Raw genomic sequence first — 24595 nt, 5'->3', positions numbered from 1 at the left:
GACAGAAACACATTGAATATGTTCCCTCCTCTGTACATTTGTAAGGACTGAAACTAACTTTAATGCAAGGCAGAAAACTCACATGTGACACATCTGAATCATTACTATTGGCACAAGGTGAATTATCACTACATATGAAGTATCCAAAGGTTGGAGACTTTTTTCCTAAAATGTTGGGGAAATCCAATCAGATCTTTCAGTACCTCATCTATTCAAGGCCAGAAAAAGGCATAAGTAAGAGGGTAGCTAAAAGTAGAAGCCTCATCTATGTATCTGTATACTTTGACACAGCACAAAAGAAATGTGTGCCAGGGACGGGCATAACAGCCACTATTTAATCAATACTACTTTATAGGAATCAGGTCCAACAGCAGCTCACAAGATGATAATATTATCCTGAGCCACCTCATGGTATGACTCTTTGTGTTTAACATTTTTACATTCTTGAAACGTTTTTTGCATGCTTCAAAATATCCAGGCATAAAGATTTTGAATCGATAATGCACAAATTTAATGTAGATAATCAGGAACAAATTAGCAATGCTTTGCCAGAATCGTATTTGCTGTGGGCAATATCCTACAGTTTCCTTAAGGTCAATTGTGCTGCACTAAAAGCTATTCAGTAGGTTTTGGGGTTTTAATCTAAACCCCTGCAGTGAGGATAACATGAGAGCTGGTAAATAGGCTGAGAATCACCCTGGTACTTACATTAATGAGGTGACCAGGGCTTTAAACCATTTCATGAAATGTTGCTGAGTGACCTCTGCTTCTATTCAGTTAAATATCACCTTTTGTGAAGTGGTAAATAAATGAGATTCTGTCTACCAGTCTTATTCTAAACATGTTTATTCTGAATAACCACTAAATTTAATAAGACTGGACAAGTAAAACTTGGAACCAAAGCCCTAGCATGAAATTCGTAACATACCAGAGAAATTTAGCTCCTATCAACATATAAGGATTTGCCTTTCAAAAAGGTTATTTTGTAGAAAAGATTCTAAATGTGCATTTTTGCTAGAGTAAGGTATACAGGGAATCAAACTTAGGAAGACTGCAATGATTTCCTTTTAGTTTACTACTTGTGCTAGTGTTGCAATTTTCCTGCACCAGCTCTCTCTTGATTTATTAGCTTTCAGAGTCAAGCTTTCCTGTTCTGTTCTGTTCTCTGCCATGTAAAGCACCTCCAAAGACCTCCTGCTGTGAAACTATTTATTATTCATAGGATTCCCTGGGAAAAGTGGAAGATGAATAAGACCAGAGCAGTCATGGTAACCCTCTTAGGTCAAACATTTTGGCTTCTAGACTCCCAAAGGTGACATCCTTCCTATTTTCCCCCACAAATAACTGGAAAATAGAACATAAAATGCTAATGACTTTTGTTGAAGAACATGGTTTAAAAAAAATTGTGGGGGAAATGTCCTTTTTATTTAAAGGAAACCTTCTCACAATTTCCACTCTCTCTCAGGGACTGTGGACAAGACTAATTCAAATTATTTTGTCATTCTTATTATGATATATCCATCACCTCCTCTACTGTACCACTGATCAGGTCCAAGACTAGTCCCTGCAGTGCTACAGCATTGTAGAGACTTCATTCAAAAACATCTGGTGGTGGCACATGTATGGGAGATGAGGTCCATAGTTTCCTCTTTCATCAGTGGTCAGAAGGAAGCTGAACCTCTGTGGAACATCAGCATTTTCCACATTGTGCTACTCTGAACTGTCATTTGAGTAGCCTGGAAAAAGAATTGTTCCTAACTGTGAATTTTAACTTAAAGATCCACTGTAGTTCAGTCATGAGTCTGGCCAGCTGTCCACCTTGCCCCTATACTTACTGATAGACATGTAGCATGAAAGCTGCCCCATTAGCCCTGGGGAACTGTGCCACATATTTTGGCCAGGTGGCTGGATGCTGTGATGAAGTGGTTGAAACAGAGTTGGTTGAAACTAAATCCATCAAAGATTTCTGGTCCTGGAGCTGGGCTGGAGAGATCCAAGTTTAGGACACAAGCTGACAACTTTGGACAAGGTGAATTTAACACCAGCCCCAACTGTCAAAATCTGGGGGTAACTCTGACCTCTCTTTCTATAGAGGCCCAGGTCACGAACATAGCTAGAGTGGCATTTTCCCATCTTTGCTAGGCTAAGCAACTGGTGCCTTGTCTATCTCAACCTTGCCACAGTGATCCATACAATGGCCACCTCCAGATTAGGCTACTGTAACTCCCTCTATGCCAGACTTCCCTAGAGACAGCTCTGGAAATTTCAGTATGGTTTTCTGCACCCAGAATGCAGCAGCAAGGGTCCTTACAGGAACTGCTTTGAGATCACACAAACAACCTATGCTCCACAGCTGCATAGGCTCCCAGTTGAGCACAAAATCATATTCAGGGGTTTGGATTTGACATTTAATATCCTAAACAGTCTGAAACCATCATATATCTGGGACCAACATACTCCCAACATACTCCCTGGAGGGCAATACGCTCACTGGACAACAACCAATGGGTGGTCCCTGGTCCTGGAGACACCCAGTTGCCCTCAACCAAAGTCAGAGCCTTTTTGGCTCTGGCCCTGGCCTGGTGAAAATCACTGTTAAATGAAACTGGGCTCAGTGGGATGTGGCTCAATTCCACAGGACCTGTAAGACTGAGATTTCTGCCAAGCTTAAGGTTGAAGCAGCAATAGTTACACCTTAGCTGACCTCCCTACCCCTTTATTCCCCCAGTTGTTTCATTTTGATTTTGGGAGGTTGTTTTCCTTAAGTGTTCTTTCCTGCACTGACTCATTATCTCTGTTTGTTGCATTAAATTGGTTGGATGCCAACTGGAATTGTGAAAAAAATTCCGTTTTTAATTACATTTTGTATATTATAGTTTTTTTCAATTGTATTTTAACGTGATAGCCACAATGAACCTGACAATGGTTGGTAAAGGGCAAGTACAAATCTAGTAAAGTAAATAAAAATAAACTTCAGCTTCCCATACCACCTGAAACAGGGGAATTGTGCAAACGGGGGAAGGAATTAGCACATTGGCTGAACCAATCAAGGGCTATAGCAAAAACAGTGCTAAAAACAGTAACAAATAGGCCCCTCATATGGAGGTTGGAGCGGGGATGGGAAATCAGCCGGAAGAGCCTGGTGGGAGGGGGTCACAGGAGACAGCAGGGGTAGAAAAGGAGTGGGTGAGCAGAGTGCAGCAGCCAACCGTAGCCTCATAGAGCTTTTAGTCCAGCCTGGCTACATCTGAAGTGAGAGACAAGGCAGAGGTGATGGCAACCACCTTAGGTTTCTATGGACTAAGCTGAGGTTTTTTAGAGAAAGCTGGGAAGGAAGGGCAGGAAGGCTAGCAACCCCAGTAGGCATCCGGGTTGTCAGGAACGTTGTCACTCAAATGTGTCCAACCTCTGGAGAGAGTGGGTGAGACCAGAGATGTCCTGCCTCCCGGATGCTCTTTAAAGGGTGATTCCAGACAGGAGAAAGGCAGCTGGCAGAAATGAAACAGGGAGAAGCGTGCAGAGACAACCACACACCTTTCTTTGTCTGTTCTGAAGCTCTTCTGGGTCACACTTTGTTGAAAGAGTACACTGGAGGACAGAAGAGAAAAGAAGAAGAAGAAGAAGAAGAAGAAGAAGAAGAAGAAGAAGAAGAAGAAGAAGAAGAAGAAGAAGAAGAAGAAGAAGAGTAAAAGTAGGAGTAGGAGTAGGAATTTGGATGTATATCCCCCTTTCTCTCCTGTAAGCACACTCAAAGGGACTTACAATCTCCTTTCCCTTCCCTCTCATAACATACCTGTGAGGTATGTGGACTGAGAGAGCTCTAAAGGACTGTGACTAGCCCAAGGTCACCCAGCTGGCATGTGTTGGAGTGCACAAGCTTATCTGGTTCACCAGATAAGCCTCCACAGCAGAAGTGGCAAAGCAGGGAATCAAACCCGGTTATCCAGATTAGAGTACACCACAGTGTAGCCATAGTCCTAACCCTTACCCTAGCCCTAACACTATCATAATCTTAACTATTTTCCTAATTTAACTATAGTCCTAACCCTAACCCTAGCCCTAAACCTAACTCTAGCCCTGTCTGTAAACCTAACCTTAACTCTAACCCTAATCATATTCGTAAAATTTCCCTGGATCTAAACCTAACCCAAACCCTGTCACTGAGCCTAGCCCTAGTTCCAGCCCTCGCCCTAGCAATAATCCTAACCCTAACCCTAGCTCTTGCCCAAACCCTTACCCCAATTTAACACTAAACCTAACCCTAGCCCTAGCTGTAAACTTATTCTTAACTCCAAACCTAACCCTAGCTCTAACCTTTACCCTAACTTTAATCTTTAATCTGTAATCTTAAGAAATGCTGAAAATTAAAATTTGCTTGTATTGGTTGTACCTTGTTTGTTTTTATTTGATATGTTGAAAAGTTTTTTATTAATAAAAATAGTTTTCTAACTTTAACCCTAACTATAACCTAAATCCAGTCTAATCCCCCAGAGCTTGATAGAATTACAGTGCTTCCCCCTATTCTCCTGCTTAGTCATTCTGTGGAATCAACAAGAACTTATTCTGCTGCTGCTACTCCATCTGTTTCCTGTTGGTCTACTTCTCCTTATTTGTTTTCTTAGATTCAGTATTTGTTAGGATGATTTCAGTTTATTCTGCTCCAATCCTTGGTCTGGCCAAAGATGCAAACAATCAGGCTGCAAAGAATTCATATTTGTAGGTCTATAACTGCTCCATGAGGATATGTATTGTGATGATTGCTGTCTGCAGTTTAATTCACATCTGAGGAGATCACAATGCAATGGGCACACCAGGAACTTGTGTTTGGCTAGCGTCTTTCTATTATGAGTCTGTTTACTAGCAATGGAATTAAATCTCTCAAAGGGTAATGGAGAAACCAGTGGGGTTGCTCTTTCTTTCGTACTGCTTTGAAGAACATTAACAACTGTATTGGTATGTTCTTTGTTTGCAGCTGAAAACCTCTCTAGATGCTTTATCCAATCAAAGCTGTATTCTGATTGCCCTTGTACCAATTATGCTCACTTTGTGGCTGGCTGCCAGAAGTTACATTTACTTGCAAAGGATACAGTGAAATCAAACATCAGGGGGATGAGACAAGAGAATTGGTATGAACTTCAAACAAATATAAAGCTATGTTACAACACAGTGAGATGAGAAGCTGCACCTGTAGAACTTTCTCAGAAATTCAGTATGTTTTAAAACATGTCATATATGAATCCATGTTAATATCAGTCTGTGGTTGCCAACATGACCATAGTTTGGTATAACCTACAGTTGATTTAGGAAACCAGGAATCTTCAGAAATTTTAAATAGGATCACTGGGTTTGCACGTATCAGCAAAAGTTGTTTCGCATAAACAGAGGATATTGTGTACTTCATTTGAGCCACACTGGAATCGGTTACCAAAGGGAGTTGTGGGAGCTTGAGACCTAAAATTTCTCCAAAACCCAGTAGCTTAATTTGTGTCTGCTTCTACCTATCCTGGGCTGCTTGTGAACACAACAGGTAGGATTACAACAGTGACTCCCCCATAAACTATATATATACCCATGCACCAATTCTCTTCCTGAGACAGAAAATCTTGGTTGTTCTTGGCTGGCACAGAAGTAATGTGATTGATTCCAACTCTAATCATTAAGATGTCTGGGTTGACTTGCTGGCTTATACTAGTCATAGGCTTTTGGACATTTCTATGCTCTGTCATACATTACCTGTTGAGTGAATTTGTGAAAAATAATGTTGTAAAATGTACTGCAACCTAATTTTTAATTGATAACTAAGATTCAATCTTCTCTTTTTCAACCCTTTAACATTTCTGTACCCTCATTGAGCACTGGACCTAATGTTTCTTCCTTACTTTAAACATACCTCATAAAACAGTTTTTATTATTCTAAGTCTCTCTTGTTATTATTCAAGCTTTGGCTGCAATTGGGGGCGTTCTGAGGCTGTACCTTCAAGTCTGAACCAGTCTTCACTGTGCCTACAAGTTCAGGCCAGTTATCAATCACTTACATCACTTGATTTAACCATATTGATTTCTTTACATATGTCCATTTTTCTTTATTAGTGGTATTGTTTCAGATTTTACTCCTTTTTGTGGAGAACTCCTGTGACACAATTTTTTTTTACATAAAAAATAATGTTTGTATGTTTCTGTTGGATATTTTTCCTAGGTTTGGCCCCACTCTATTCACAGATTTGGTCCTGTATCAAAATATAGCTACTATGTATGTGATGACTAAAAAAGCAAACCATTGTGAATCCTTAAAAAAACTACAGTTTTGTGGTATATATGAAACATATACAGCTCCTCCACAAATAGAAGGATTATATGTCAATTAACACTCTGACTCTCTCTGTGCCTGGTATTTTATAAGAAGCAAAATGGGGGGGGGGGTTCACCTCAGATCTAAAGAGTACGCCACCTATGACCACATATATATGGGGGGAGGGGGAGGAACAAATATGCCCTTTTCCAACAGGGCTCCTAATCTGTTCACGTCAATGTCTAGTAAAAAGGATTTGCAAGGCAGAAATTTTCAAAGGACCATTTCATTAAGCTGTCCGATGTATGAGGATATTTCACAGTATGCAGAAAAAGAATACATACAGCTCCCTGAATGCACTGGCTCTATGTAAAAAAGGCTGTCTAAAAGTGTTATGGTGGAGTCAGCAGCACACTGGCTGTAGGCATGGGGGAAACTGCAGAAATGTGCTTTAATAGTCCTCCTCTCATCCAGCTTTGTGCTCTGTACATTTTAATGTAGGAAAGTAGTAATATGGTTGCTGGCTCTTAAATCCCACTGAAGTGTGATTGGTTCTTTAGAGTTACTCTGGAGTACAGTTCAGTTAAAGTATATATATCATTCTTGAATGGTAGAGAGAGATGACAAGGGGCACAGAAATCCAAACTGCAACAAAACTCAAAACAATTCTGCATACTTGTTAACTAAATGCAAAGCAAAAAAACTTTCTAGAGCCCACATGAGAATCACCAGTTTGTTAACCAAGCATGACTCCTATAACCTTACCTAGCTTTTGTTTATTGTGGCAGTTTTCAGGGGAGGTTTATATTACTGTGCTCACTGCTTTTCTTTAACCACTGGAAACGTTTTAAAAACTTTATTTTTCAATACAAAAAAATGTGAAATGTAAATTCAATTTGCTTTGATAAAAGACTAGTCAGAATTATCTAAAATAGTGATAAAAGAATGACTCTAAACATTAAGATCATAAGTTGCACATTCAAACTGCAGGCTGGGAGAAATAATTTGAAATTATGCAAGAGCCAGAGTAGTGAATTGATTAAGAGAAGCAGACTCTAATTTGGAGAACTTCGTTTGATTTCCTGCTCCTCCACACGAAGCCTGCTGGGTAACCCTAGGGCCTATCACAGTGTTTTCAGAACTCTCCCAGCCCCCTGTACCTACCAAAACTAAACTAAACTACCTTAGGCACTTGTAAGGAAGGAAAGGAAGGCAATATGATTGTAGGGAAAACAGAGTATAAAAACTAACTCTTGCAACTCAAAATAATAGAAAAAGATTTAAGAAGCAACCAATAATTAACCTGGTTATCTGTAGGCTTGTGTGTAGGTGTGTTTAATATTCATATATACATATAATAATTTGCAGGGACACATATAAGCCCTTCCTTTTCCTGCACCGAGGTCCAAGCCAAATGGGCCACCTGTGCACTTTCAAAATGCCTGTGCCATGTGCCATGTGACTGAGTGGAAAAGAGGTACTAAAGTCATAGTGTGTAGTTTCATTCTTGATCTCCACTGTACTGTACTGCCAGAATCCACTAATTCATACATGCGGGAGAATGTGGCATTCGAATACAACTCTTAGATTGATATGCTGTTTTTTAAGGGAGTGTTTAACACAGATGATCTACCTGAAACCAGAAGTGAATGATGCAATCCATTCTACTCTTTTAGGTCTGTGTCACCCCAGCTCCCTGCATATTTGAATCAGGCCTCAAACAAGCTGAATGAATGACTGGCAGTATGAAGGAGATCAGGAGTCCAGAATTATTTCTACTCACACCTTCATTACGTTGGTGGAAAGTCCTTAAAGAATGCAGATTGGTTGCGTTCTTCGCTCTTGAAGTTTGATAAACTGATGGAAGACGACCACTGATTAAATAACCCTTAAATAAACCTGAAACATCAATATCATTGACCAGAATGGAGTAAAATTTGTGAACCTTCCTGGTTTGGGTTGTTAACAGAGCTTCACAGCTAAAAAGCTAAAAAGCTAAAAATGGAAGAGGGGATGAAGTAATTAGGTTACATATAATATTAACCTAAGTGAAAAGATTATTTGTTATCATGGACAAAGGGGGTAGATGTACTCTGTTGCCAGGGCAGCATAGACAGACATTTCTCTGCCTAACTAAAAACTATTTATAGTTCCTTTTTGAGCTAATATAATTCCTGACTTATGGATATTATTGCAGCAACAGCTGCATGTACATTGTTGACTCATAGTGCTGCAAATCTACAGTGCTTGCATGAAGATTCTGCCATAAAGTACTATTGATGTAGGAAAACAGCAACCCAACAAGTTGGCACCATATCTGGCTTCATTGCCTGCCGAGGAGGGCATGGTGGCCACCAGTCAACAAAATAAATAAGCTATAAACCTTTTTGTTGTAATAAAGCTGGCCACAGCTTGTTTGAATGAATGCCGACAAAGAAAGCAGAGGCTTAGCATGGGGGATGGATCTGATCACTAGGTAGCACGTTTGGTGAACCCATCCTGATCCCTGCGCATCACATTTGTTGAATCCAATGCACGCCAGTGCTGAGGGAATCAGGAGCAGCAAGTCAGTGAGAACCAATTGGGCGCTAGCTGCTAAGTGGCTCTCCCCTTGATGCCAGAGGGTACGGGCCATCCAGCAGCCACCACCTTAGGTCTGTCACACTCCAAGGTTCCTTAGGGGTGCCCCAATAGGCAGGCACACAGGCTCCACTTCCCAAAAAGGATCAGTCCCCATGTATGACTTACCAAAAAACAAGGACCCCACTAAGTCCTTTCTCCTGCCAAAGCTTCCTAAGTCCACACCCAATCATACAGAGTTTGCTGAATGCTGTGGAGCCAGATGTCCGCCCCCCAGTCAGAGAAGTGTACACTATCTGGCTGATACAGAGCAGCCACCTTTCATAGTTCTGCTACCCAGTGCCATTCAAAAGAAAACAATTAATTACATGACTTCCACCTCAACTTCATGATGAACCATACATTCTATATTCAATAATAAAAATCTCTTGTACAAGCTTTCTATTTACTAAAATAAGAAAAAAATCTTTATAACTTCAACGATTATCTCTTTATCCAGGGTACTGCCAGTATTAATTCACATATGTATGTTTACTTTTTTTGATCTCCCTGGCCTTTTAGTATATTTTATATGTAATTTCAGTACCCTCCTCCTGTCATTTATCCTATACTTCTACCTTTCCCAGCTTCATATATTTTATTTTAAAGAAATGAAATTTAATATATTTTAAAGAAATGAAATATAGTATAACATATTCTCACATTGTTCCGTTTATACATTGCATCCAAAGTTAATGGCCCATATTGTCACATGATCATTCACTCTTCCTGCTTTACATCTCAATAAGAGCTTATATATTTTGCCAATAACATGATCTGCAGTCATACACAATTCTACCTCAAATTCCAACTTTCAGTATTCAAAACTACAAGATCTTTTATTTGTTTTAAATCTTTCTAATAATTGTGCATATAAAAACTAATGACAGGCATTTCCTTCTGCAATTAATTTTTCTCTTACAGCCCCATCTGGTGTGTGTGGGGGTGAATCCCCCTCTGAAGCTGGCCCACCTCTGCACTGGCGTGGGTGCCCACTCTGCCGGCGCAAGGAGCATATGTGACAATAGGGGCGTTACTTACCTCAGTGGCCAGGTGCTGTGCAGCTCTGCGGTACCCAATGCAGAAGCCACTGCCCTTCCCTAGGCCTGCCTTCATGGTTGGGGACCAGAGGCGTTCCTCCCATTGGGCAAAGTGGGCAGTTGCCCTGGGCGCAGCCCTGTGGGGGGGCGTAGGTTTGTTTGTGGGATTTTTTGTATTTTCAGTGTTTTTCCATTTTTGGCCTGCAGAGGGCGCAGTTTTTAGGCTAGCAGCACCAAAGTTTCAGGGATGTTTTGGGAGACTATCCTGATGGATACACTACATCCAGATTTCCAGTGAGGTTTGGTTCTAGGGAGTCCAAAGTTATGGACTCCCCAAAGAGGTGCCCTCCCATCCCCCTATTGCTCCATCAAATGGCCGCTAATAGGAGATGAGGCTACACTCCCTTTGAGGGTTTCCAATAACTTTGGACCCCCTGAACCACAAGCTTCACTCCAAACCTGGGAGAATCATCAGGAGGATCTCTCTTTTACTGATACTCACCCAGGTTTTGTGAAGTTCTGGACCAGGGGTCCAAAGCTATGGACTCCCCAAAGGGGTGTCCCATCATCCATTGTTTCCAATGGGAGGGCTAACAGAAGATGGGGGCTTACTACTTTTGAGGGTCCATAACTTTGGACCCCCCCTGAGTCCAAACTTCACCAAACCTGGGTGGTACTCTCATTAGGGGAGTCTCCTAAAAAGATACCCATTCAGAAAGTTTGGTGCTGCTAGTTTAACAATTGCACCCCTGCCAGCAGGCACTCCTCCCAGAATTTCCTACAGATTTTCCTCCTTTTAAATCCTCCTGCCTTTGATACATGGATTTCCAAAGAGAGAGAATCCAAGGTCCCCAGTTTAAACCTTGCAGAGTGATGCTTGTTTCAGGGGCGGGGAGAATCAACCCCAAAATAGCAGTCACTTTCAATGTTGTTTAAACTGGTAACCCCAGATCTCCTCCCTTTAAGGTGGATTTAAAAAAAAGGAGAATCCTAGACAAATTCCCTAGACTTAAACAATTCATTGAAAATTTCATACCTCGTTTGGGGGGGTGGATTCCAGCATCACTTTTTTTTAAACCTTAGGGAGCCCAGGATTTTCCTTTGAAACTATTGCCCAAGAAGTGGATGCTGTTTCCCCCAATTGGGGGTACCTGGATACAACACCATAAAATGTTTTTCATAATTCAGTAATAAAACATCTTTGAAAGCATTCTTGAAAATAAGTTTCCAAAAAAATTATTTCTGCTGTGTAATGGCATGGCTTATTGCTGTGCTCAGATTTGTGGAGTTGGGGCAATGTCTCTATAATGTGATGGGTGGACTTTGCAGAAACAACCCACAGGTGTAAAAAAATCATTAGCTTGGTCACAGTGGGGTAGGGTGGCTGCCAGCATGGGGTATGTAAACTCCAGTTTGTCTAGATAATTTCATGCTTGGCATAGCTACAAGGGGGGGTGCACGTTGTATTGGGCACGCGCCTGGGGGGGCATCAAACTCAGGTTTTGCCCAGGGCTCCAGTTTGCCTAGTTACGCCACTGTTGGGGACATTCCGAGGGGCAACTGCTTCCTGGCCTTTGCTCACCAGGATGCTGGCTCTGGGGGTTTGGGGTGATGTAAGCTTTAATAGTCCTCCAAAGGAGGTCTCAGCAGTGGGGAGGGTTTTTTTTTTTTGCTATCAGCCTTCCTGCAGTCCTGAGAAGCTTTCACCTGGAGGTGGCGGGGCAGCCTTGAAGTGGCACTGCAACCCCCTGTCACAGGCTCTGGATTGGGCTTTTTCGTATTTCATATTTCACATTCTACAATATCGCAATATTTTATCCATCTGTTTTCAAATACAATTTCTCATCTAAACAAGCCACATCAGTGTTTTTGGAATAGTATAGGCTTAAATTCATCCCATATTCTCAGAATAGCACACCTAATATAATGATTATTAAAATCCTTATTAACTTTAACCTTATCCTACTATACCATAAATAGAAATACCATCCATATCTCAAATCATGTCTTTCTAAATCAAGCAATCTTCTGTATCTCAACATAACCTATGATTTCAACCAAACCAAATAACAAGCAGCAAAATATAATTTCAGATCAGGTAAACCTAACTTCCTCTTTCCTCTGTATATTGCAACATTTTATATTTAACCCAAAGTTTTTTCCCTTGCCAAACAAAGGATTTAATCTTTTAAGTAGCATCTCTGTCTTTGTTACTCTATTCATGTGTAATTTTTTTTCTTTCTAGGAGCAACCTGATAGCTCCTTGGGCATTTCTTGGACTGATCCAGGGGACCTAGGCACCACATTGCTACTACCATCTTTGAAATGTTATGAGACAACTTCATATAGAACTTGCATGTTTATAGGCCCTTGTTTCATAAGTATGAATTTGCCAAGCAGTGAACAAAATACATTAGTCCAACTAATCTTTAATTTGCTACCTCTATGCTATACTTTCTTTTTGCTTCTTCTTTATAATAGTGCATTTTTTCAAGATTTCACCCATCATCCTAGATTTAGTTGCATGATTTCTTAAAAAGGGTCTTTTACAAGTGTTCCAATACTGCATTTGCCCTATTGTAAACAATCAAAAGACAGTTTTAAAAAAGGAGGTAAAAATCATTTGGCATGCTCAGATGACAGAGCTGTGAATGAATTCTGTTTGAGGCTCCCTGGAAACCTCTGCCACCAGCAAATCTTTGGGTATGACTCTGTATAAACGGTGCCTATATCCTGGGCCTAGCTGGTATCAGCACAGTCAGGTCAGGCTGGTAAGAGTTTCTTAGAAGTTGTGGAATGACCTGGTTTAACATAAAGGCCAGATTTGTATGTCCACAATACAAATTGACTTTCCAAACATAAAATCTTAAAACATCAGATGGTTCTCTATTTCATATTGATCTCTTTGTCAAAATGGGTTCAATCAATTGTGCAGAAAGACAATTTTTCCAATGTCAACAGTAGAGTAAACCTTTTTCCTAGAATTAAGTACAATTCTGTTTCCTTCTTTGTGGTATTATCTCTAGCAATAACTACCCTGGACTAAATTACATTAGCAGTACTTTTGCAGTTGCATCATTTATTTGATAACTGAATGTTACTCACTATTTGGTTAATGAACTTTCAAGTATAATAACCATCCTAATTTTTTTCTTTATTAAGCACAATTCAAGAAAAATAAGGGCCTTTATTTAATTAAGTAACATCGAAGATTTTTGTCCTGTCTTTTTGTCTAACTGGCAGTTCACAAAGCAAAGCTAAAACAAAAATAACGTTATTATAACACAAGTATCTACAATCTGAAGCATTCAGTGAGCCACTGAACAGAAAACAATCATAACTGGAAAAAAGCACTGAAGCATTGAATTAATAATACCCCATTGCTTTCAAATACCCCTTTAAGCCCTGTTGACTTCAATGGAGCATCAAATACATTCTTCAATCTCACCTATTAAAGCCAATAGGACTTACATGGTATGGTCATCTACATACTATTCAGAAATTCATGTTTTACTGAGATCAACAAGCTTTATTTCTAGGTATGTACTTCTATATTTCTAAGAAAAACAACTGGACATATAACTGCTTTTTACAGCCCCATCCAAAGGGGATGGTGAATCTGCCTGTGGAAGCAACACACTGCCACACCAGTGGATTTGCCCTCCACAGGGTACTTACCTTGTTGGAGGGCGATTCTGCTGGCGTGTGGGTGCCACGGCCTCCCAGGCACTGGGACATATTACAGGACATAGCACCAGAATCTCAGTGCCCTGGCTGCCACAGCTGATGTAGCATGGGTGAAATAGGGGCATGGCCAGGGGAGGAGATGATGTTAGTTGGCTCCCTCCTGGCCATTCGCTGCATTGCACCGAAGACTGGGACTTGAGACTTATGACACTCTTTTGGGGGAAGGAAGTCTATTGAGGCCAATGGAGGAGGTGGGGAGACTTTTACACTTTTGAAGCTTTACCATGCCATTGGAAGCTTCCTTGGGAGCAGCCAGGCAGCAATGCCATGATGGTGTGGTCGGCTCCAAGCCTCTTGGATGGGGCTGCCCATTTTTACTATTGCTTTAAAAATTGCCATGATCTAGACAGAATTAAGTACTTTTGGACTGCAATTCTTGCCCTAAAATGTCTAATTTTGACTTTATGATTTAATAATAACAACAGTACATGAAATTTAATACTTCCGCAGGCCCTGTAAGATAGAGATGTTACTCCACGCCTTTGGTTGAAGCCATTCATGTGTCCCAATATCATCAGCTGGCCTCCCTACCATAATCAATGCATGGTTATGCAGCATTGACCATTCTTGACCCCACCCAAGCTCAGATAGTTTTTGGTAGAATTTATACCTGAGCTGGGCCACATGATTTTGATAGGATGAAATTTGTTTGCCATTTCATGTTTTTAGTGAGTTTAATGATAGGTATAATGAATTTTATGTATTGTATTAAAATTATTTTAAAATGTTTGTACCTCCCCTTGAGCCGGATTTTGGTTGGGGAGAACAGGATATAATTTTTTTTTAAGTTTTTAAAAAAGTTTCAGCAGCAATTACTTCTAGTACTCTTTTCAGTTGCTCCCAGCTTCAAAATTGCTCTCTGCCCTAATATTACATTGGTCATTTGATATGAAATTGACAAAGCTGACCATGGTAGTTTGCATCTCTGCTTCAATTTTACATTGGTAGTTTGATATGTCAAAGAATTTTTTAAAATTTCTTTTGAAAATGGAAAAAAAGACAGGGAAGAGAAGATAGTTTAAGAAGTGATTGGACAACTACACAGGGCATGAATAAGGGTCAAGTGGAAGCTAAAAATCTCCTGTTGGACAGAGTGCCATTATTTGAAGGAACAGAAACACACATTGCACCCCACACACATGGACAAAAAGAACCACTATTTTGGGGGCAAACTGGAGCTTCAGTATGACTGTATCTGGGATTATTGTATCTGCAAACCCACATCACTCTGATATGCACAAATATATAGATACATATTTTATAGTGTTTTAAGCCATATAGCCATATATAGGTAGCCTTAGGAGTTAGTTATATAAAGAGTACGTTAAGAGTACGTTATATAAAATCATCCTAGCTAACGCCCTTGATGGGGCTTGGAAGCAGGTAAACATGAAGGAATGTGGGAAGGAGGCCATGGAGAAGTGAAACTCAAGGAGCAGCCTGACACAGGCCTGAGTTGAAAGAGATGGGGCCTCTTCCGAGATAAGAAACTAAGCACGATGTTCACAAAAACAGATAGGAGGTAGCAGAACACTAGGTTGCTATAGAAACCTTCTACATAGGTGTTTTAGACTCAAGTTACATTAAGAATATGGGATGAGAAGGTGTGGTAAAAGGTGGGATAAGATGACCAGGTCTGTACGTTTACTTGACTCAACCCAATGAGCAAGAAGCAGGGAGGCATGTTTTTCTAACTATAAATTATGCTACACAGGCGGCAGCTTCCTTGAACCCGCTCTCTGTCTGATTTTTATGGAGAGTTCTGGTTCCCAACTGCGCAGCTGAACGAAATGCTTAAATAAAACTCTGAACACTGACGAAGCTTGTGGATGGTTATTTTTGAGTAACCGGACAGAGCTTAGCTCTGAACACAGGGCTTTTGCCCTGTGCCTAACAATTGGTGGCCCGTACGGGGAATTAATCTCTGTCTAGCTCTGGTTTGGACAGTCTCTCCGTGGGCGCCCCACCTCTCTCTCTTTTGGCGGTTGGAGGCACAGCACATTCTGGAGCTCAGCATCGGGATTGAAGACTCGACAACTTTTAGAGCCAATTCTTCAGTGCTCAGACTTTAGCAGAGATTCCTGAAATAGGGAGTCTCCGAGTTGGAGAGATTCCTGGAACAGGGAGTCCGGATTCCTGGAGCAGGGAGTCGGTGAGTAGTGGTTATTGAGACACACTACAGCATGGGGTTGAAGAGTAGTAAACTCAAGAAAATAAAAGGGAGGGAAGAGGACGCTCTTTCAGAGGTCATAGATGGGAGGTTGTTGAGTGGTAAGGCATATGAGCGACCACCTATACCCCCGGAGACCCCCCTTGGAATAAGGTTGAGTGGATGGGATGAAGACCCAAGGACTCAAGGTTTAGATAAGGATGTTATGATAAATTATTCAGTTTATATTTGGCCAGGATATGATTTGCATAATTTTCGGTGGCCACCTTTTGGTACCAATAATTGGACAGTAAGACAAAAATTAAATATGTATGTGAATGGTAAGCATAAGCCAGAACCCGAGCCCCGCTATGCGGCAGTTTGGATCCAGCTGTACCCCCCTCCTGCGGGGGAAGGGGGAGTGCAAGTTGAGCCGCTAAAATCGACTTCTGGCTTATACTTAGTTCAACCGGGTCCACAGTCTAACCAGTGGGATCCGCTTGACTATCCACCTCCGTACGGACAAAAAGCACGGTGCAAACAAGATTCCGCGGATGCAGAAGAAAGTGCAAGGGATAACCAAGTAACACAGACTGCCTGTAGTCAGAGGGAAGAGGAAACATCTTTAGACATTCTAGTGCAGGCAGCAGAGCAGAAATTGAGAGAGGAGAAGGCTAGGAAGGTGGGACAAGCAGAAGGGGCCATACCAGAGAAGTTGTTTCCATTTCGGCAGGTCCCACAGGGTGACATGAATGTGGGCTACGTGGAAGCCCCACTCACCTCTTATGAAGTGGCAGCATTTAAAAAGGAAATGCCCCCATTAGTAGAAGATCCTATTAAGTGTGCTAAAGTAGTGGATGATCTGCTAGGTCCTCAACATTATAGTTGGAGAGAACTGAGAAGTATTTTTCAGAAGCTCTTCAGTTATGATGAGTTTCGGTTAATTGAAGCTGCTGCCAAGGAAGAATGGGGACGAGATAATCAGGACCACACCCAGGCTCAATTGGGTGCTCAGTTCCCAGAGAATGATCCAAGGTGGGATGCAAATTATAATGGACAATTAGTTCTATGCCAGAATTACAGGACCTATATGGTGAAGGGAATTAAGAAATCAGCCCCCTTAGGGAAAAATGCATCCAAAGCCATGAGTTTAGAACAGGAGAAAGATGAAAGCCCTTCACAATGGTTGAGCAGACTGAGAGAGGCTTTTCAGACATATGCAGGGTTTGATACCGAAGGAGGAGCAGCAGCGGCTCCTATCCAGGAGGGGGTGCTAAAGTTCCAATTTGTATCAAAATCAAATCCTGATATCAGGAAAAAGTTACAGAAGTTAGATGCATGGGAGGAAAAGAGTCTGAATGAATTACTAAGAGAAGCCCAAAAGATTTTTAGCTACAGAGATGTAGAAAAAGAAAAGAAGAAAGTGAGATTAATGATTCAAACAGTTAAGGAGACTCAAAAGGTAGAACAAAGAGGGGTAAAAGGAAGAGGAAATTGGACACCAAGGGGCGGTGTAACTGTAAGAGGTAGGGGAAGAGGCCTGCCACCACCCTTTGGGTTTGGTGGACCTTCCCCCTCCCAGGAACGATTGCCCCTGGGGAGGAATCAATGTATGAAGTGTAGGAGACTGGGCCATTGGAAAAGACAATGCCCCTTTGGGGAGGGGCCACAGGGGCAACAGGGGCAAATTGGGGGGGGCATGGATATAGACCCTACAGCAGACCTCATGCAATTTGAGGAGTGCTGACGGGGTCAGGGGTTCTTGTATACAGGCCGACCACATTATGAGCCCTTGATAACTATTTGGGTCGGCCCAGAGGAACAACAAACGGAATTTTTAGTAGATACCGGTGCAGGGGCATCCACCTTAAATTATATTCCCAAAAATATAAACAGAGGAAAGGAAACAACATCTGCTATGGGAGTAGAGGGGAGGGAGTTTAAAGTTGAAATTTTAAAGGAAATACCAATTAGGTTTAAGAAGGGAGAAGAGGAAATAATTCAGGATTTTCTATATGTCCCCCATGCCCATTCTTGTTTAATGGGAAGAGATTTACAAGCAAAGGTGGGGATAAGTGTAGAGACAAAAGGAAATAAGTGTGAAGTAAAATTAATGGTACTATCTACCGGGATGGAGTCCCAGATAAACCCCCAAGTATGGTTCAAAGAAGGGAATCGAGGGAAATTGGATATAACTCCACTGAAAATTAAATTGAAGCCAGGTGAAAGACCAGTGCATGTGAAACAATATCCTATTTCAGCAGAAGGGAGGAAAGGATTACAGCCGATTATAGAAGGGTTGTTGAAGGATGGGCTCTTGGTCCCTTGTGAATCCCCTTATAACACTCCAATACTCCCTGTGCAAAAACCAGATGGGACATATCGTCTAGTGCAGGATTTGAGAGCTGTTAATAAGATAGTGGAACCGAGACATTCAGTAGTTCAAGATCCATACACCATTCTCAGTAGAGTGCCCCCAGAGGACAAGTGGTACACTACACTTGATCTGAAGGATGCATTTTGGGCATGTCCCCTAGATGAGGAGAGTCAGAAAATTTTTAGTTTTGAATGGAGGGATATAGAAAGTGGACGTGGTAGAAGCCTGACCTGGACTGTAATCCCCCAGGGATATTCTGAATCTCCTCATCTATTTGGACAAGTATTGGAGCAGGTTTTGGAAGGGTGGGAAAAGCCCCCAGAAATTACCCTAATAACTTACGTAGATGATTTGTTATTGACTGGAGGGAAAAAGGTGAAAGTTGAGGAGGCTACAGTGTCACTTTTAAATTTTCTTGCTGAACAAGGACTAAGAGTATCAAAAAGTAAGGTACAATTGGCAGAGGAAGAAGTTAAATATTTAGGGCATGTGATTAGGGGAGGAAAAAGAAGTATTGACCCAGCCAGAATTCAAACGGTGCTTCAAGTACCTCTACCTCAAACAAAGAGACAGTTAAGAGCCTTTTTAGGGCTGGTAGGATTTTGCCGGATCTGGATTTTAGATTATGCCGCATTGACTCGGCCCTTGTATTTCAAATTACAACAAGATCAACCTGAACAGTTAAATTGGGAAGAAGAAACTATTCAAAACTTCACTAAATTAAAAGAAAAATTGGTATCAAGCCCGGCTTTAGGGCTCCCAAATTGGAAAAAGGTTTTTCATTTGTGGGTGGATGTTCACAAGGGAACAGCTGTTGGGGTATTGACCCAAAAACATGGGGGAGTGGAACGCCCCATTGCTTTTCTCTCTAAAACACTGGATGCGGTAGCCCTGGGTTGGCCCCGTTGTGTGCAAGCATGTGCAGCTGCTGCCCACATGGTACAAGAGGCACAAAAATTGACCTTGGGAGGGGCTCTAGACGTGACTACCCCGCATCAGGTCAAAACACTATTGACCCAAACTGCCAAGAAATTTATGACGGATGCACGGTTGCTTAAATATGAGGCTGTGTTACTGGAACAAACAGATTTAGTGTTAAACACAGACTCGAGAGTAAACCCAGCATCTTTCTTGCAAATAGATGGGAGCATAGAAGTAGGAATTGACCATGACTGTTTAGAATTGACACACTATCAAACTAAAACAAGGTGGGACTTAGAGGAAGATCCCATAGAGGGAGCTGCAGATCTGTTCATCGATGGCTCTTCTCGAATGGAAGGGGGGAAACGATGTAATGGATATGCAGTTCTCCATGGAACTGAAATTCTAGAGCAAGGTTCCTTGCCCCTTGGTTGGTCAGCCCAGACATGTGAATTATATGCACTGTGGAGGGCATTGCTGCTAGGAAGAAATGGGAATGTAAACATATATACAGACTCAAAATATTCATATGGGGTTATTCAGACTTTTGGGAAACTATGGAAGGAAAGGGGTCTTTTGAATACAAGGGGGAAATCTTTGGCACACGAACAGTTAGTGGAAAAAGTTCTAGACGCTCTAGAGCTCCCTGGCCAAGTATCAGTGCTACATGTTAAAGGGCATCAAACTGGTAATTCTGAAATACAAAGAGGAAACAGATTGGCTGACCAGGTGGCAAAGGAGGCTGCTCTGGGACCGCCACTCCCTATTTTGTTGAATCCACTTGTTCCAATAATAAATCAACATGTACCCTCAGTCCTAACCCCATCAGAAGAGGCTCGAGCTGAGGCAGAAGGAGCCCAAAAAGAAAAGGGAGGGGTATGGGTTTTGAAGGATGGGCGTGAGTGGGTTAGCAAAGCAGTAGGCCGAGAAATACTTCAGATTTTACATGAAGGAAGCCATTGGGGAGCTAAGGAATTAGTAGAGACCTTTCTACGGAAATATGTTTGTTTGGGAATATATGCCTTAGCCCGAGCCTTGGTACAGGGGTGTGTTATTTGTCAACGGGTTAATCGGAAAGCAGCTAGGGAAAATAGACAAAAAGGAGGAAGACAGATAGCAATCAGACCATTTCAAGCCATCCAAGTGGACTTTATTGAGTTACCGATGGTAGGGAGATTGAAATATTGCCTGGTTTGTGTAGATCATTTGACAGGGTGGCCAGAGTGTTTTCCAGTGGCAAAAGCCACTGCTGCCTCGGTGGCGAAGGTCCTATTAGAGCACCTGACCCCGAGATTCGGGTTAATAGAGGTCATAGATTCAGATATGGGGGGACATTTTGTAGCACAGGTGATTCAGTTGGTCTCAGCAGCCTTGGGAATTAAATGGAAATTACATACCCCATGGCATCCCCAGAGTTCGGGCCGGATCGAAAAGATGAACCAGTTGGTCAAACAGATGTTGACTAAATTAGTGATGGAGACGGGTCTTCCATGGACCAAAGTACTACCCTTAGCCCTATTCAGAATTCGAACAAAACCAAGGGCGGAGATAGGGTTGTCCCCTTTTGAGTTGTTATATGGACTACCATTATGGGATCTAGTAACCTCGAACACAGCAGTAATACCTGAGATAAAAGATTTGTTTATTCGAAGATATGTTGCTGGTCTGTCCTCTGTTTTGTCTTCCTTGCGACAGGAGGCTCTGCTCCACCAGACCCCACCGCTTGAGTTCCCAGTTCATAAGTTCTTGCCTGGAGACTGGGTCCTGTTAAAGCACTGGAAAGAAGAGGCCTTAGAACCAAAGTGGGACGGGCCTTATCAAGTGCTGCTGACAACAGAGACATCAGTAAGGACGGAACGTGGATGGGCACACCATACGAGGGTCAAGGGTTCGCCGCCTCCTCCTGAGCCTAAATGGACTGCTGTTACACATCCAGACCAGCCTTTGAAACTGACTTTGAAAAAGAAGAACTCTACATAGACTGAACTTTGAACATTGATGTTTGGACTGGTAGCCTTTCATAAAGACAGTTACAACTATCTTCAAGAAGAGGATCCCAGTTGGACACCTGAATATAGATTTCAGAACTTTGCTCTTCAATTCGAGGACCCTCTCCAATTTCCTTATGGACCAGATTTGAAAGATAAAGGACCTTTATGTAAAAGGTGGATTTGGGAAAGGTGGGAGTTTCCAGATAAGGAACACATTTGGGGGAGGGTACATTGTTTTTACCGATGGTATGGAGAACAAAGAAGGGAGGCGTCCCCTCTAAATATTGTGACCTGGTATCAATTGAGACCAACTGAATCTCGAGTAAGGTGGTGGTGGTACAAAAATAGAGGTCTTCAATATTCTAATTGGTGTAGTAGGTGGCAATCTTGTAGCCGGACCTTCTGGCATAGTAAGTGGTGCCAGTGCGGTTACAGAAGTTCATCCAGGTGCCCCACTTGTGGGAAATATTATGACAATCTAGTATATAGAAGGACAGAACCATGGGAGGAAGGAGGATTCTGGGATACAGTAAAATCATTATATTAGTGGTATGGGGTTTAGTAGTACCAGTGGAATCAGGATGGCATGACAATGAGTTTCATAAAATAGTAAGATCAATGTCAACAGTGGCAAATGTATCAGATTGTTGGGTGTGTTCCAGAGGGCCTTCATCTTCCCGACAAGGGTGGCCAATAATCCCAATAAGTACACTGACACTTGTAGAATGGAATAACACTGAAGTCTGGGGTACACAGGATCCAGGGGATATCCCGGGGAATAGGGGATCTAGATTCTTCACAGATCCTGATCAGTTTTTGTTAGCCAGACAGTGGGTATGGCCACCAGCCCCACTATGTTTTCAATGGCATAATCAAACAAAGAAAGGGTACATAGTAGTCCCCATAAAGGAAGGATATCAATCAAAAACAGAAAAAGGAGGGTCCTTAAAAACTGCTTATTTTCAAATGTCCAGAATAGAAGTAGGAAATTATCCTAAGTGTGAAAATACAATAAGTTTAACAGAAGATAAATGGTCTGTATGTAATGAAACTAATCCATGGGTAGAATGGCCGTTTTCATGTGGAAAAGAAGAAGATAGAATGGGAAATCGAGTTATTATATTTCAGAATCAAAAAGGGATGAACAGCTTAATACAATTACAGCTACAGGCAATAGAACATAATGGAAATAGGTTGTTTGGGTTACCAGAAGGCCTGTATTGGATATGTGGGAGATGGGCTGGAAAGATATTGCCTTCTGTATGGAATGGCACATGTACAATAGGGATGTTAGCGATGGGAGAAATAAGGTACTATGATACCTATCAACCCCTTCAGACTTGGGACCGGCAGTTTGGATGGGCTAGGGTCAAACGGGCGTATGATGAGGCCCTGGGGTATGATCCAGAAAATACATACCTTACAGAAGCAGAAAGGTTTGGAGCAATATTATTCCCTGCTGTAGGAGTGGCATTAAATGTGAAACAGATTAGACGTATCTCTGCTCAATTGGAGATATTAGCAAATGTTACTTCAAGGGGAATGTGGGCCTTACAGACAGAGACAGAATCCTTAGCTCAACAGTTAACTCAGCATAAAATTGCGTTGGATTATGTTTTAAGTAAGGAAGGGGGATTGTGTTTCTGGTTAAATACAACATGTTGCCACTATGTAAATGCTTCAGGGGAAATTGAGGAAGATATAAATAAGTTACACTTAGTGGCAAAGAGAGTGCGTAGCACCTATACCCCAAAAGGGGAAAGCTGGTTCAGTTGGCTGATGGACTGGATTTCATTTCCATGGTTGAAAAATGTCTTTTTATTCATAGTTATGGAGATGGTGATTGGTGTAATGATATGTATCTGTATGCAATGCTTACCATTATTAAGTAACTGCACACGCACTACACAAAGTGGAAAACAGGAGTTGATGGCTCTAGTGACTGCTGAGAGTATACTCACTTTAGAAGAACGCCAGCTTGATGCAGAGAAGCACAATGAAGCTATGCAATGCAAGCCTTAGTGGCTTAAAACAGTATGAAAAAGAGAAAGGGTGGATTGATATGCACAAATATATAGATACATATTTTATAGTGTTTTAAGCCATATAGCCATATATAGGTAGCCTTAGGAGTTAGTTATATAAAGAGTACGTTAAGAGTACGTTATATAAAAATCATCCTAGCTAACGCCCTTGATGGGGCTTGGAAGCAGGTAAACATGAAGGAATGTGGGAAGGAGGCCATGGAGAAGCAAAACTCAAGGAGCAGCCTGACACAGGCCTGAGTTGAAAGAGATGAGGCCTCTTTCGAGATAAGAAACTGAGCGAACACAGATAGAACGTAGCAGAACACTAGGTTGTTATAGAAACCTTCTACATAGGTGTTTTAGACTCAAGTTACATTAAGAATATGGGATGAGAAGGTGTGGTAAAAGGTGGGATAAGATGACCAGGTCTGTACGTTTACTTGACTCAACCCAATGAGCAAGAAGCAGGGAGGCATGTTTTTCTAACTATAAATTATGCTACACAGGCGGCAGCTTCCTTGAACCCGCTCTCTGTCTGATTTTTATGGAGAGTTCTGGTTCCCAACTGCGCAGCTGAACGAAATGCTTAAATAAAACTCTGAACACTGACGAAGCTTGTGGATGGTTATTTTTGAGTAACCGGACAGAGCTTAGCTCTGAACACAGGGCTTTTGCCCTGTGCCTAACAACTCCATATTACCCATGGAGGATGCTGAGGTCCTCTGACATGCAATTAGCCTCAACCAGAGGCAGGGATTTTTCTGCTTTGACTCTGGCCTGGTAGAATCCTTTGTCAGCTGACATCAGAGCCCTGTGGGATCTTAAAGATTTCCAAAGGGCCTGCAAGACAAGAGATATTCTGCTAGGCTTTTGGTTGATGCCACTCATGTGACCTCGATGTCATCTGCCAACCTCCTTATCATACACATTGTCTTTCTCCATGAACCCCTCCCCCCTCCAGGTTTAGTCCAACCTTGGATGGCTGTGACTGAAAATTTCTGTTCTAGCTGGTTTGGATTTATTTCATAGGCTTAGATTTATTTGCCAACTTGTGTTTTAAATGATTGTGGATTTTGCATCTTAAAATTGTTTTTAAATATATTGTATGCTGCCCTGAGCCCAACTTTGGTCAGGGAGGGCGGGATATAAATTGAATAAAATAAAATAATAGAAATGACAAAAGAGACAAATAAGCTCCTTTTGAAATTGGAGGACAAGAGGAAGGAGAAAATGGCTGAAGGTTGGATGACTACAGAGGGTGATGGACAAAACTAGGTGTGTGGTGGGGCAGAATAATAACTATCACTGGCTCAGAAATGAATTTTAAAAATCATGGTAAACATGCTTGGGAAAACAATGGAGGAAAAATGAAGGGAAAACATTTCTCTGACCAAAAGGAGGAAAAAAATGTGCAGGATTAAAAGATAAAAATGTA

General features: G+C 41.6%; 1 protein-coding gene across 1 annotated transcript; it reads left to right on the top strand.

Annotated features, from left to right (window-relative positions):
- The first annotated feature begins 15755 nt into the window (after positions 1-15755).
- Positions 15756-23268, top strand: LOC125440163. The gene is made up of 2 exons (XM_048509823.1): positions 15756-15847; positions 20838-23268. Exon 2 carries the CDS (start codon positions 21635-21637, stop codon positions 23153-23155), a length of 1521 nt encoding a protein of 506 aa, XP_048365780.1. The 5' UTR covers positions 15756-15847; positions 20838-21634; the 3' UTR covers positions 23156-23268.
- The last annotated feature ends 1327 nt before the right edge of the window (positions 23269-24595 follow it).

This window comes from Sphaerodactylus townsendi, linkage group LG10 (assembly GCF_021028975.2).
Source record: "Sphaerodactylus townsendi isolate TG3544 linkage group LG10, MPM_Stown_v2.3, whole genome shotgun sequence".
Lineage (NCBI taxonomy): Eukaryota > Metazoa > Chordata > Lepidosauria > Squamata > Sphaerodactylidae > Sphaerodactylus > Sphaerodactylus townsendi.
The sequence above is the reverse complement of the archived record's forward strand: the minus strand, read 5'-3'. Positions and strand labels throughout refer to the sequence as shown.

Coding starts and splice junctions, on each gene's coding strand:
- LOC125440163 (XM_048509823.1), top strand. CDS start 21,635: ATGGGAGGAAGGAGGATTCTGGGATACAGTAAAATCATTATATTAGTG.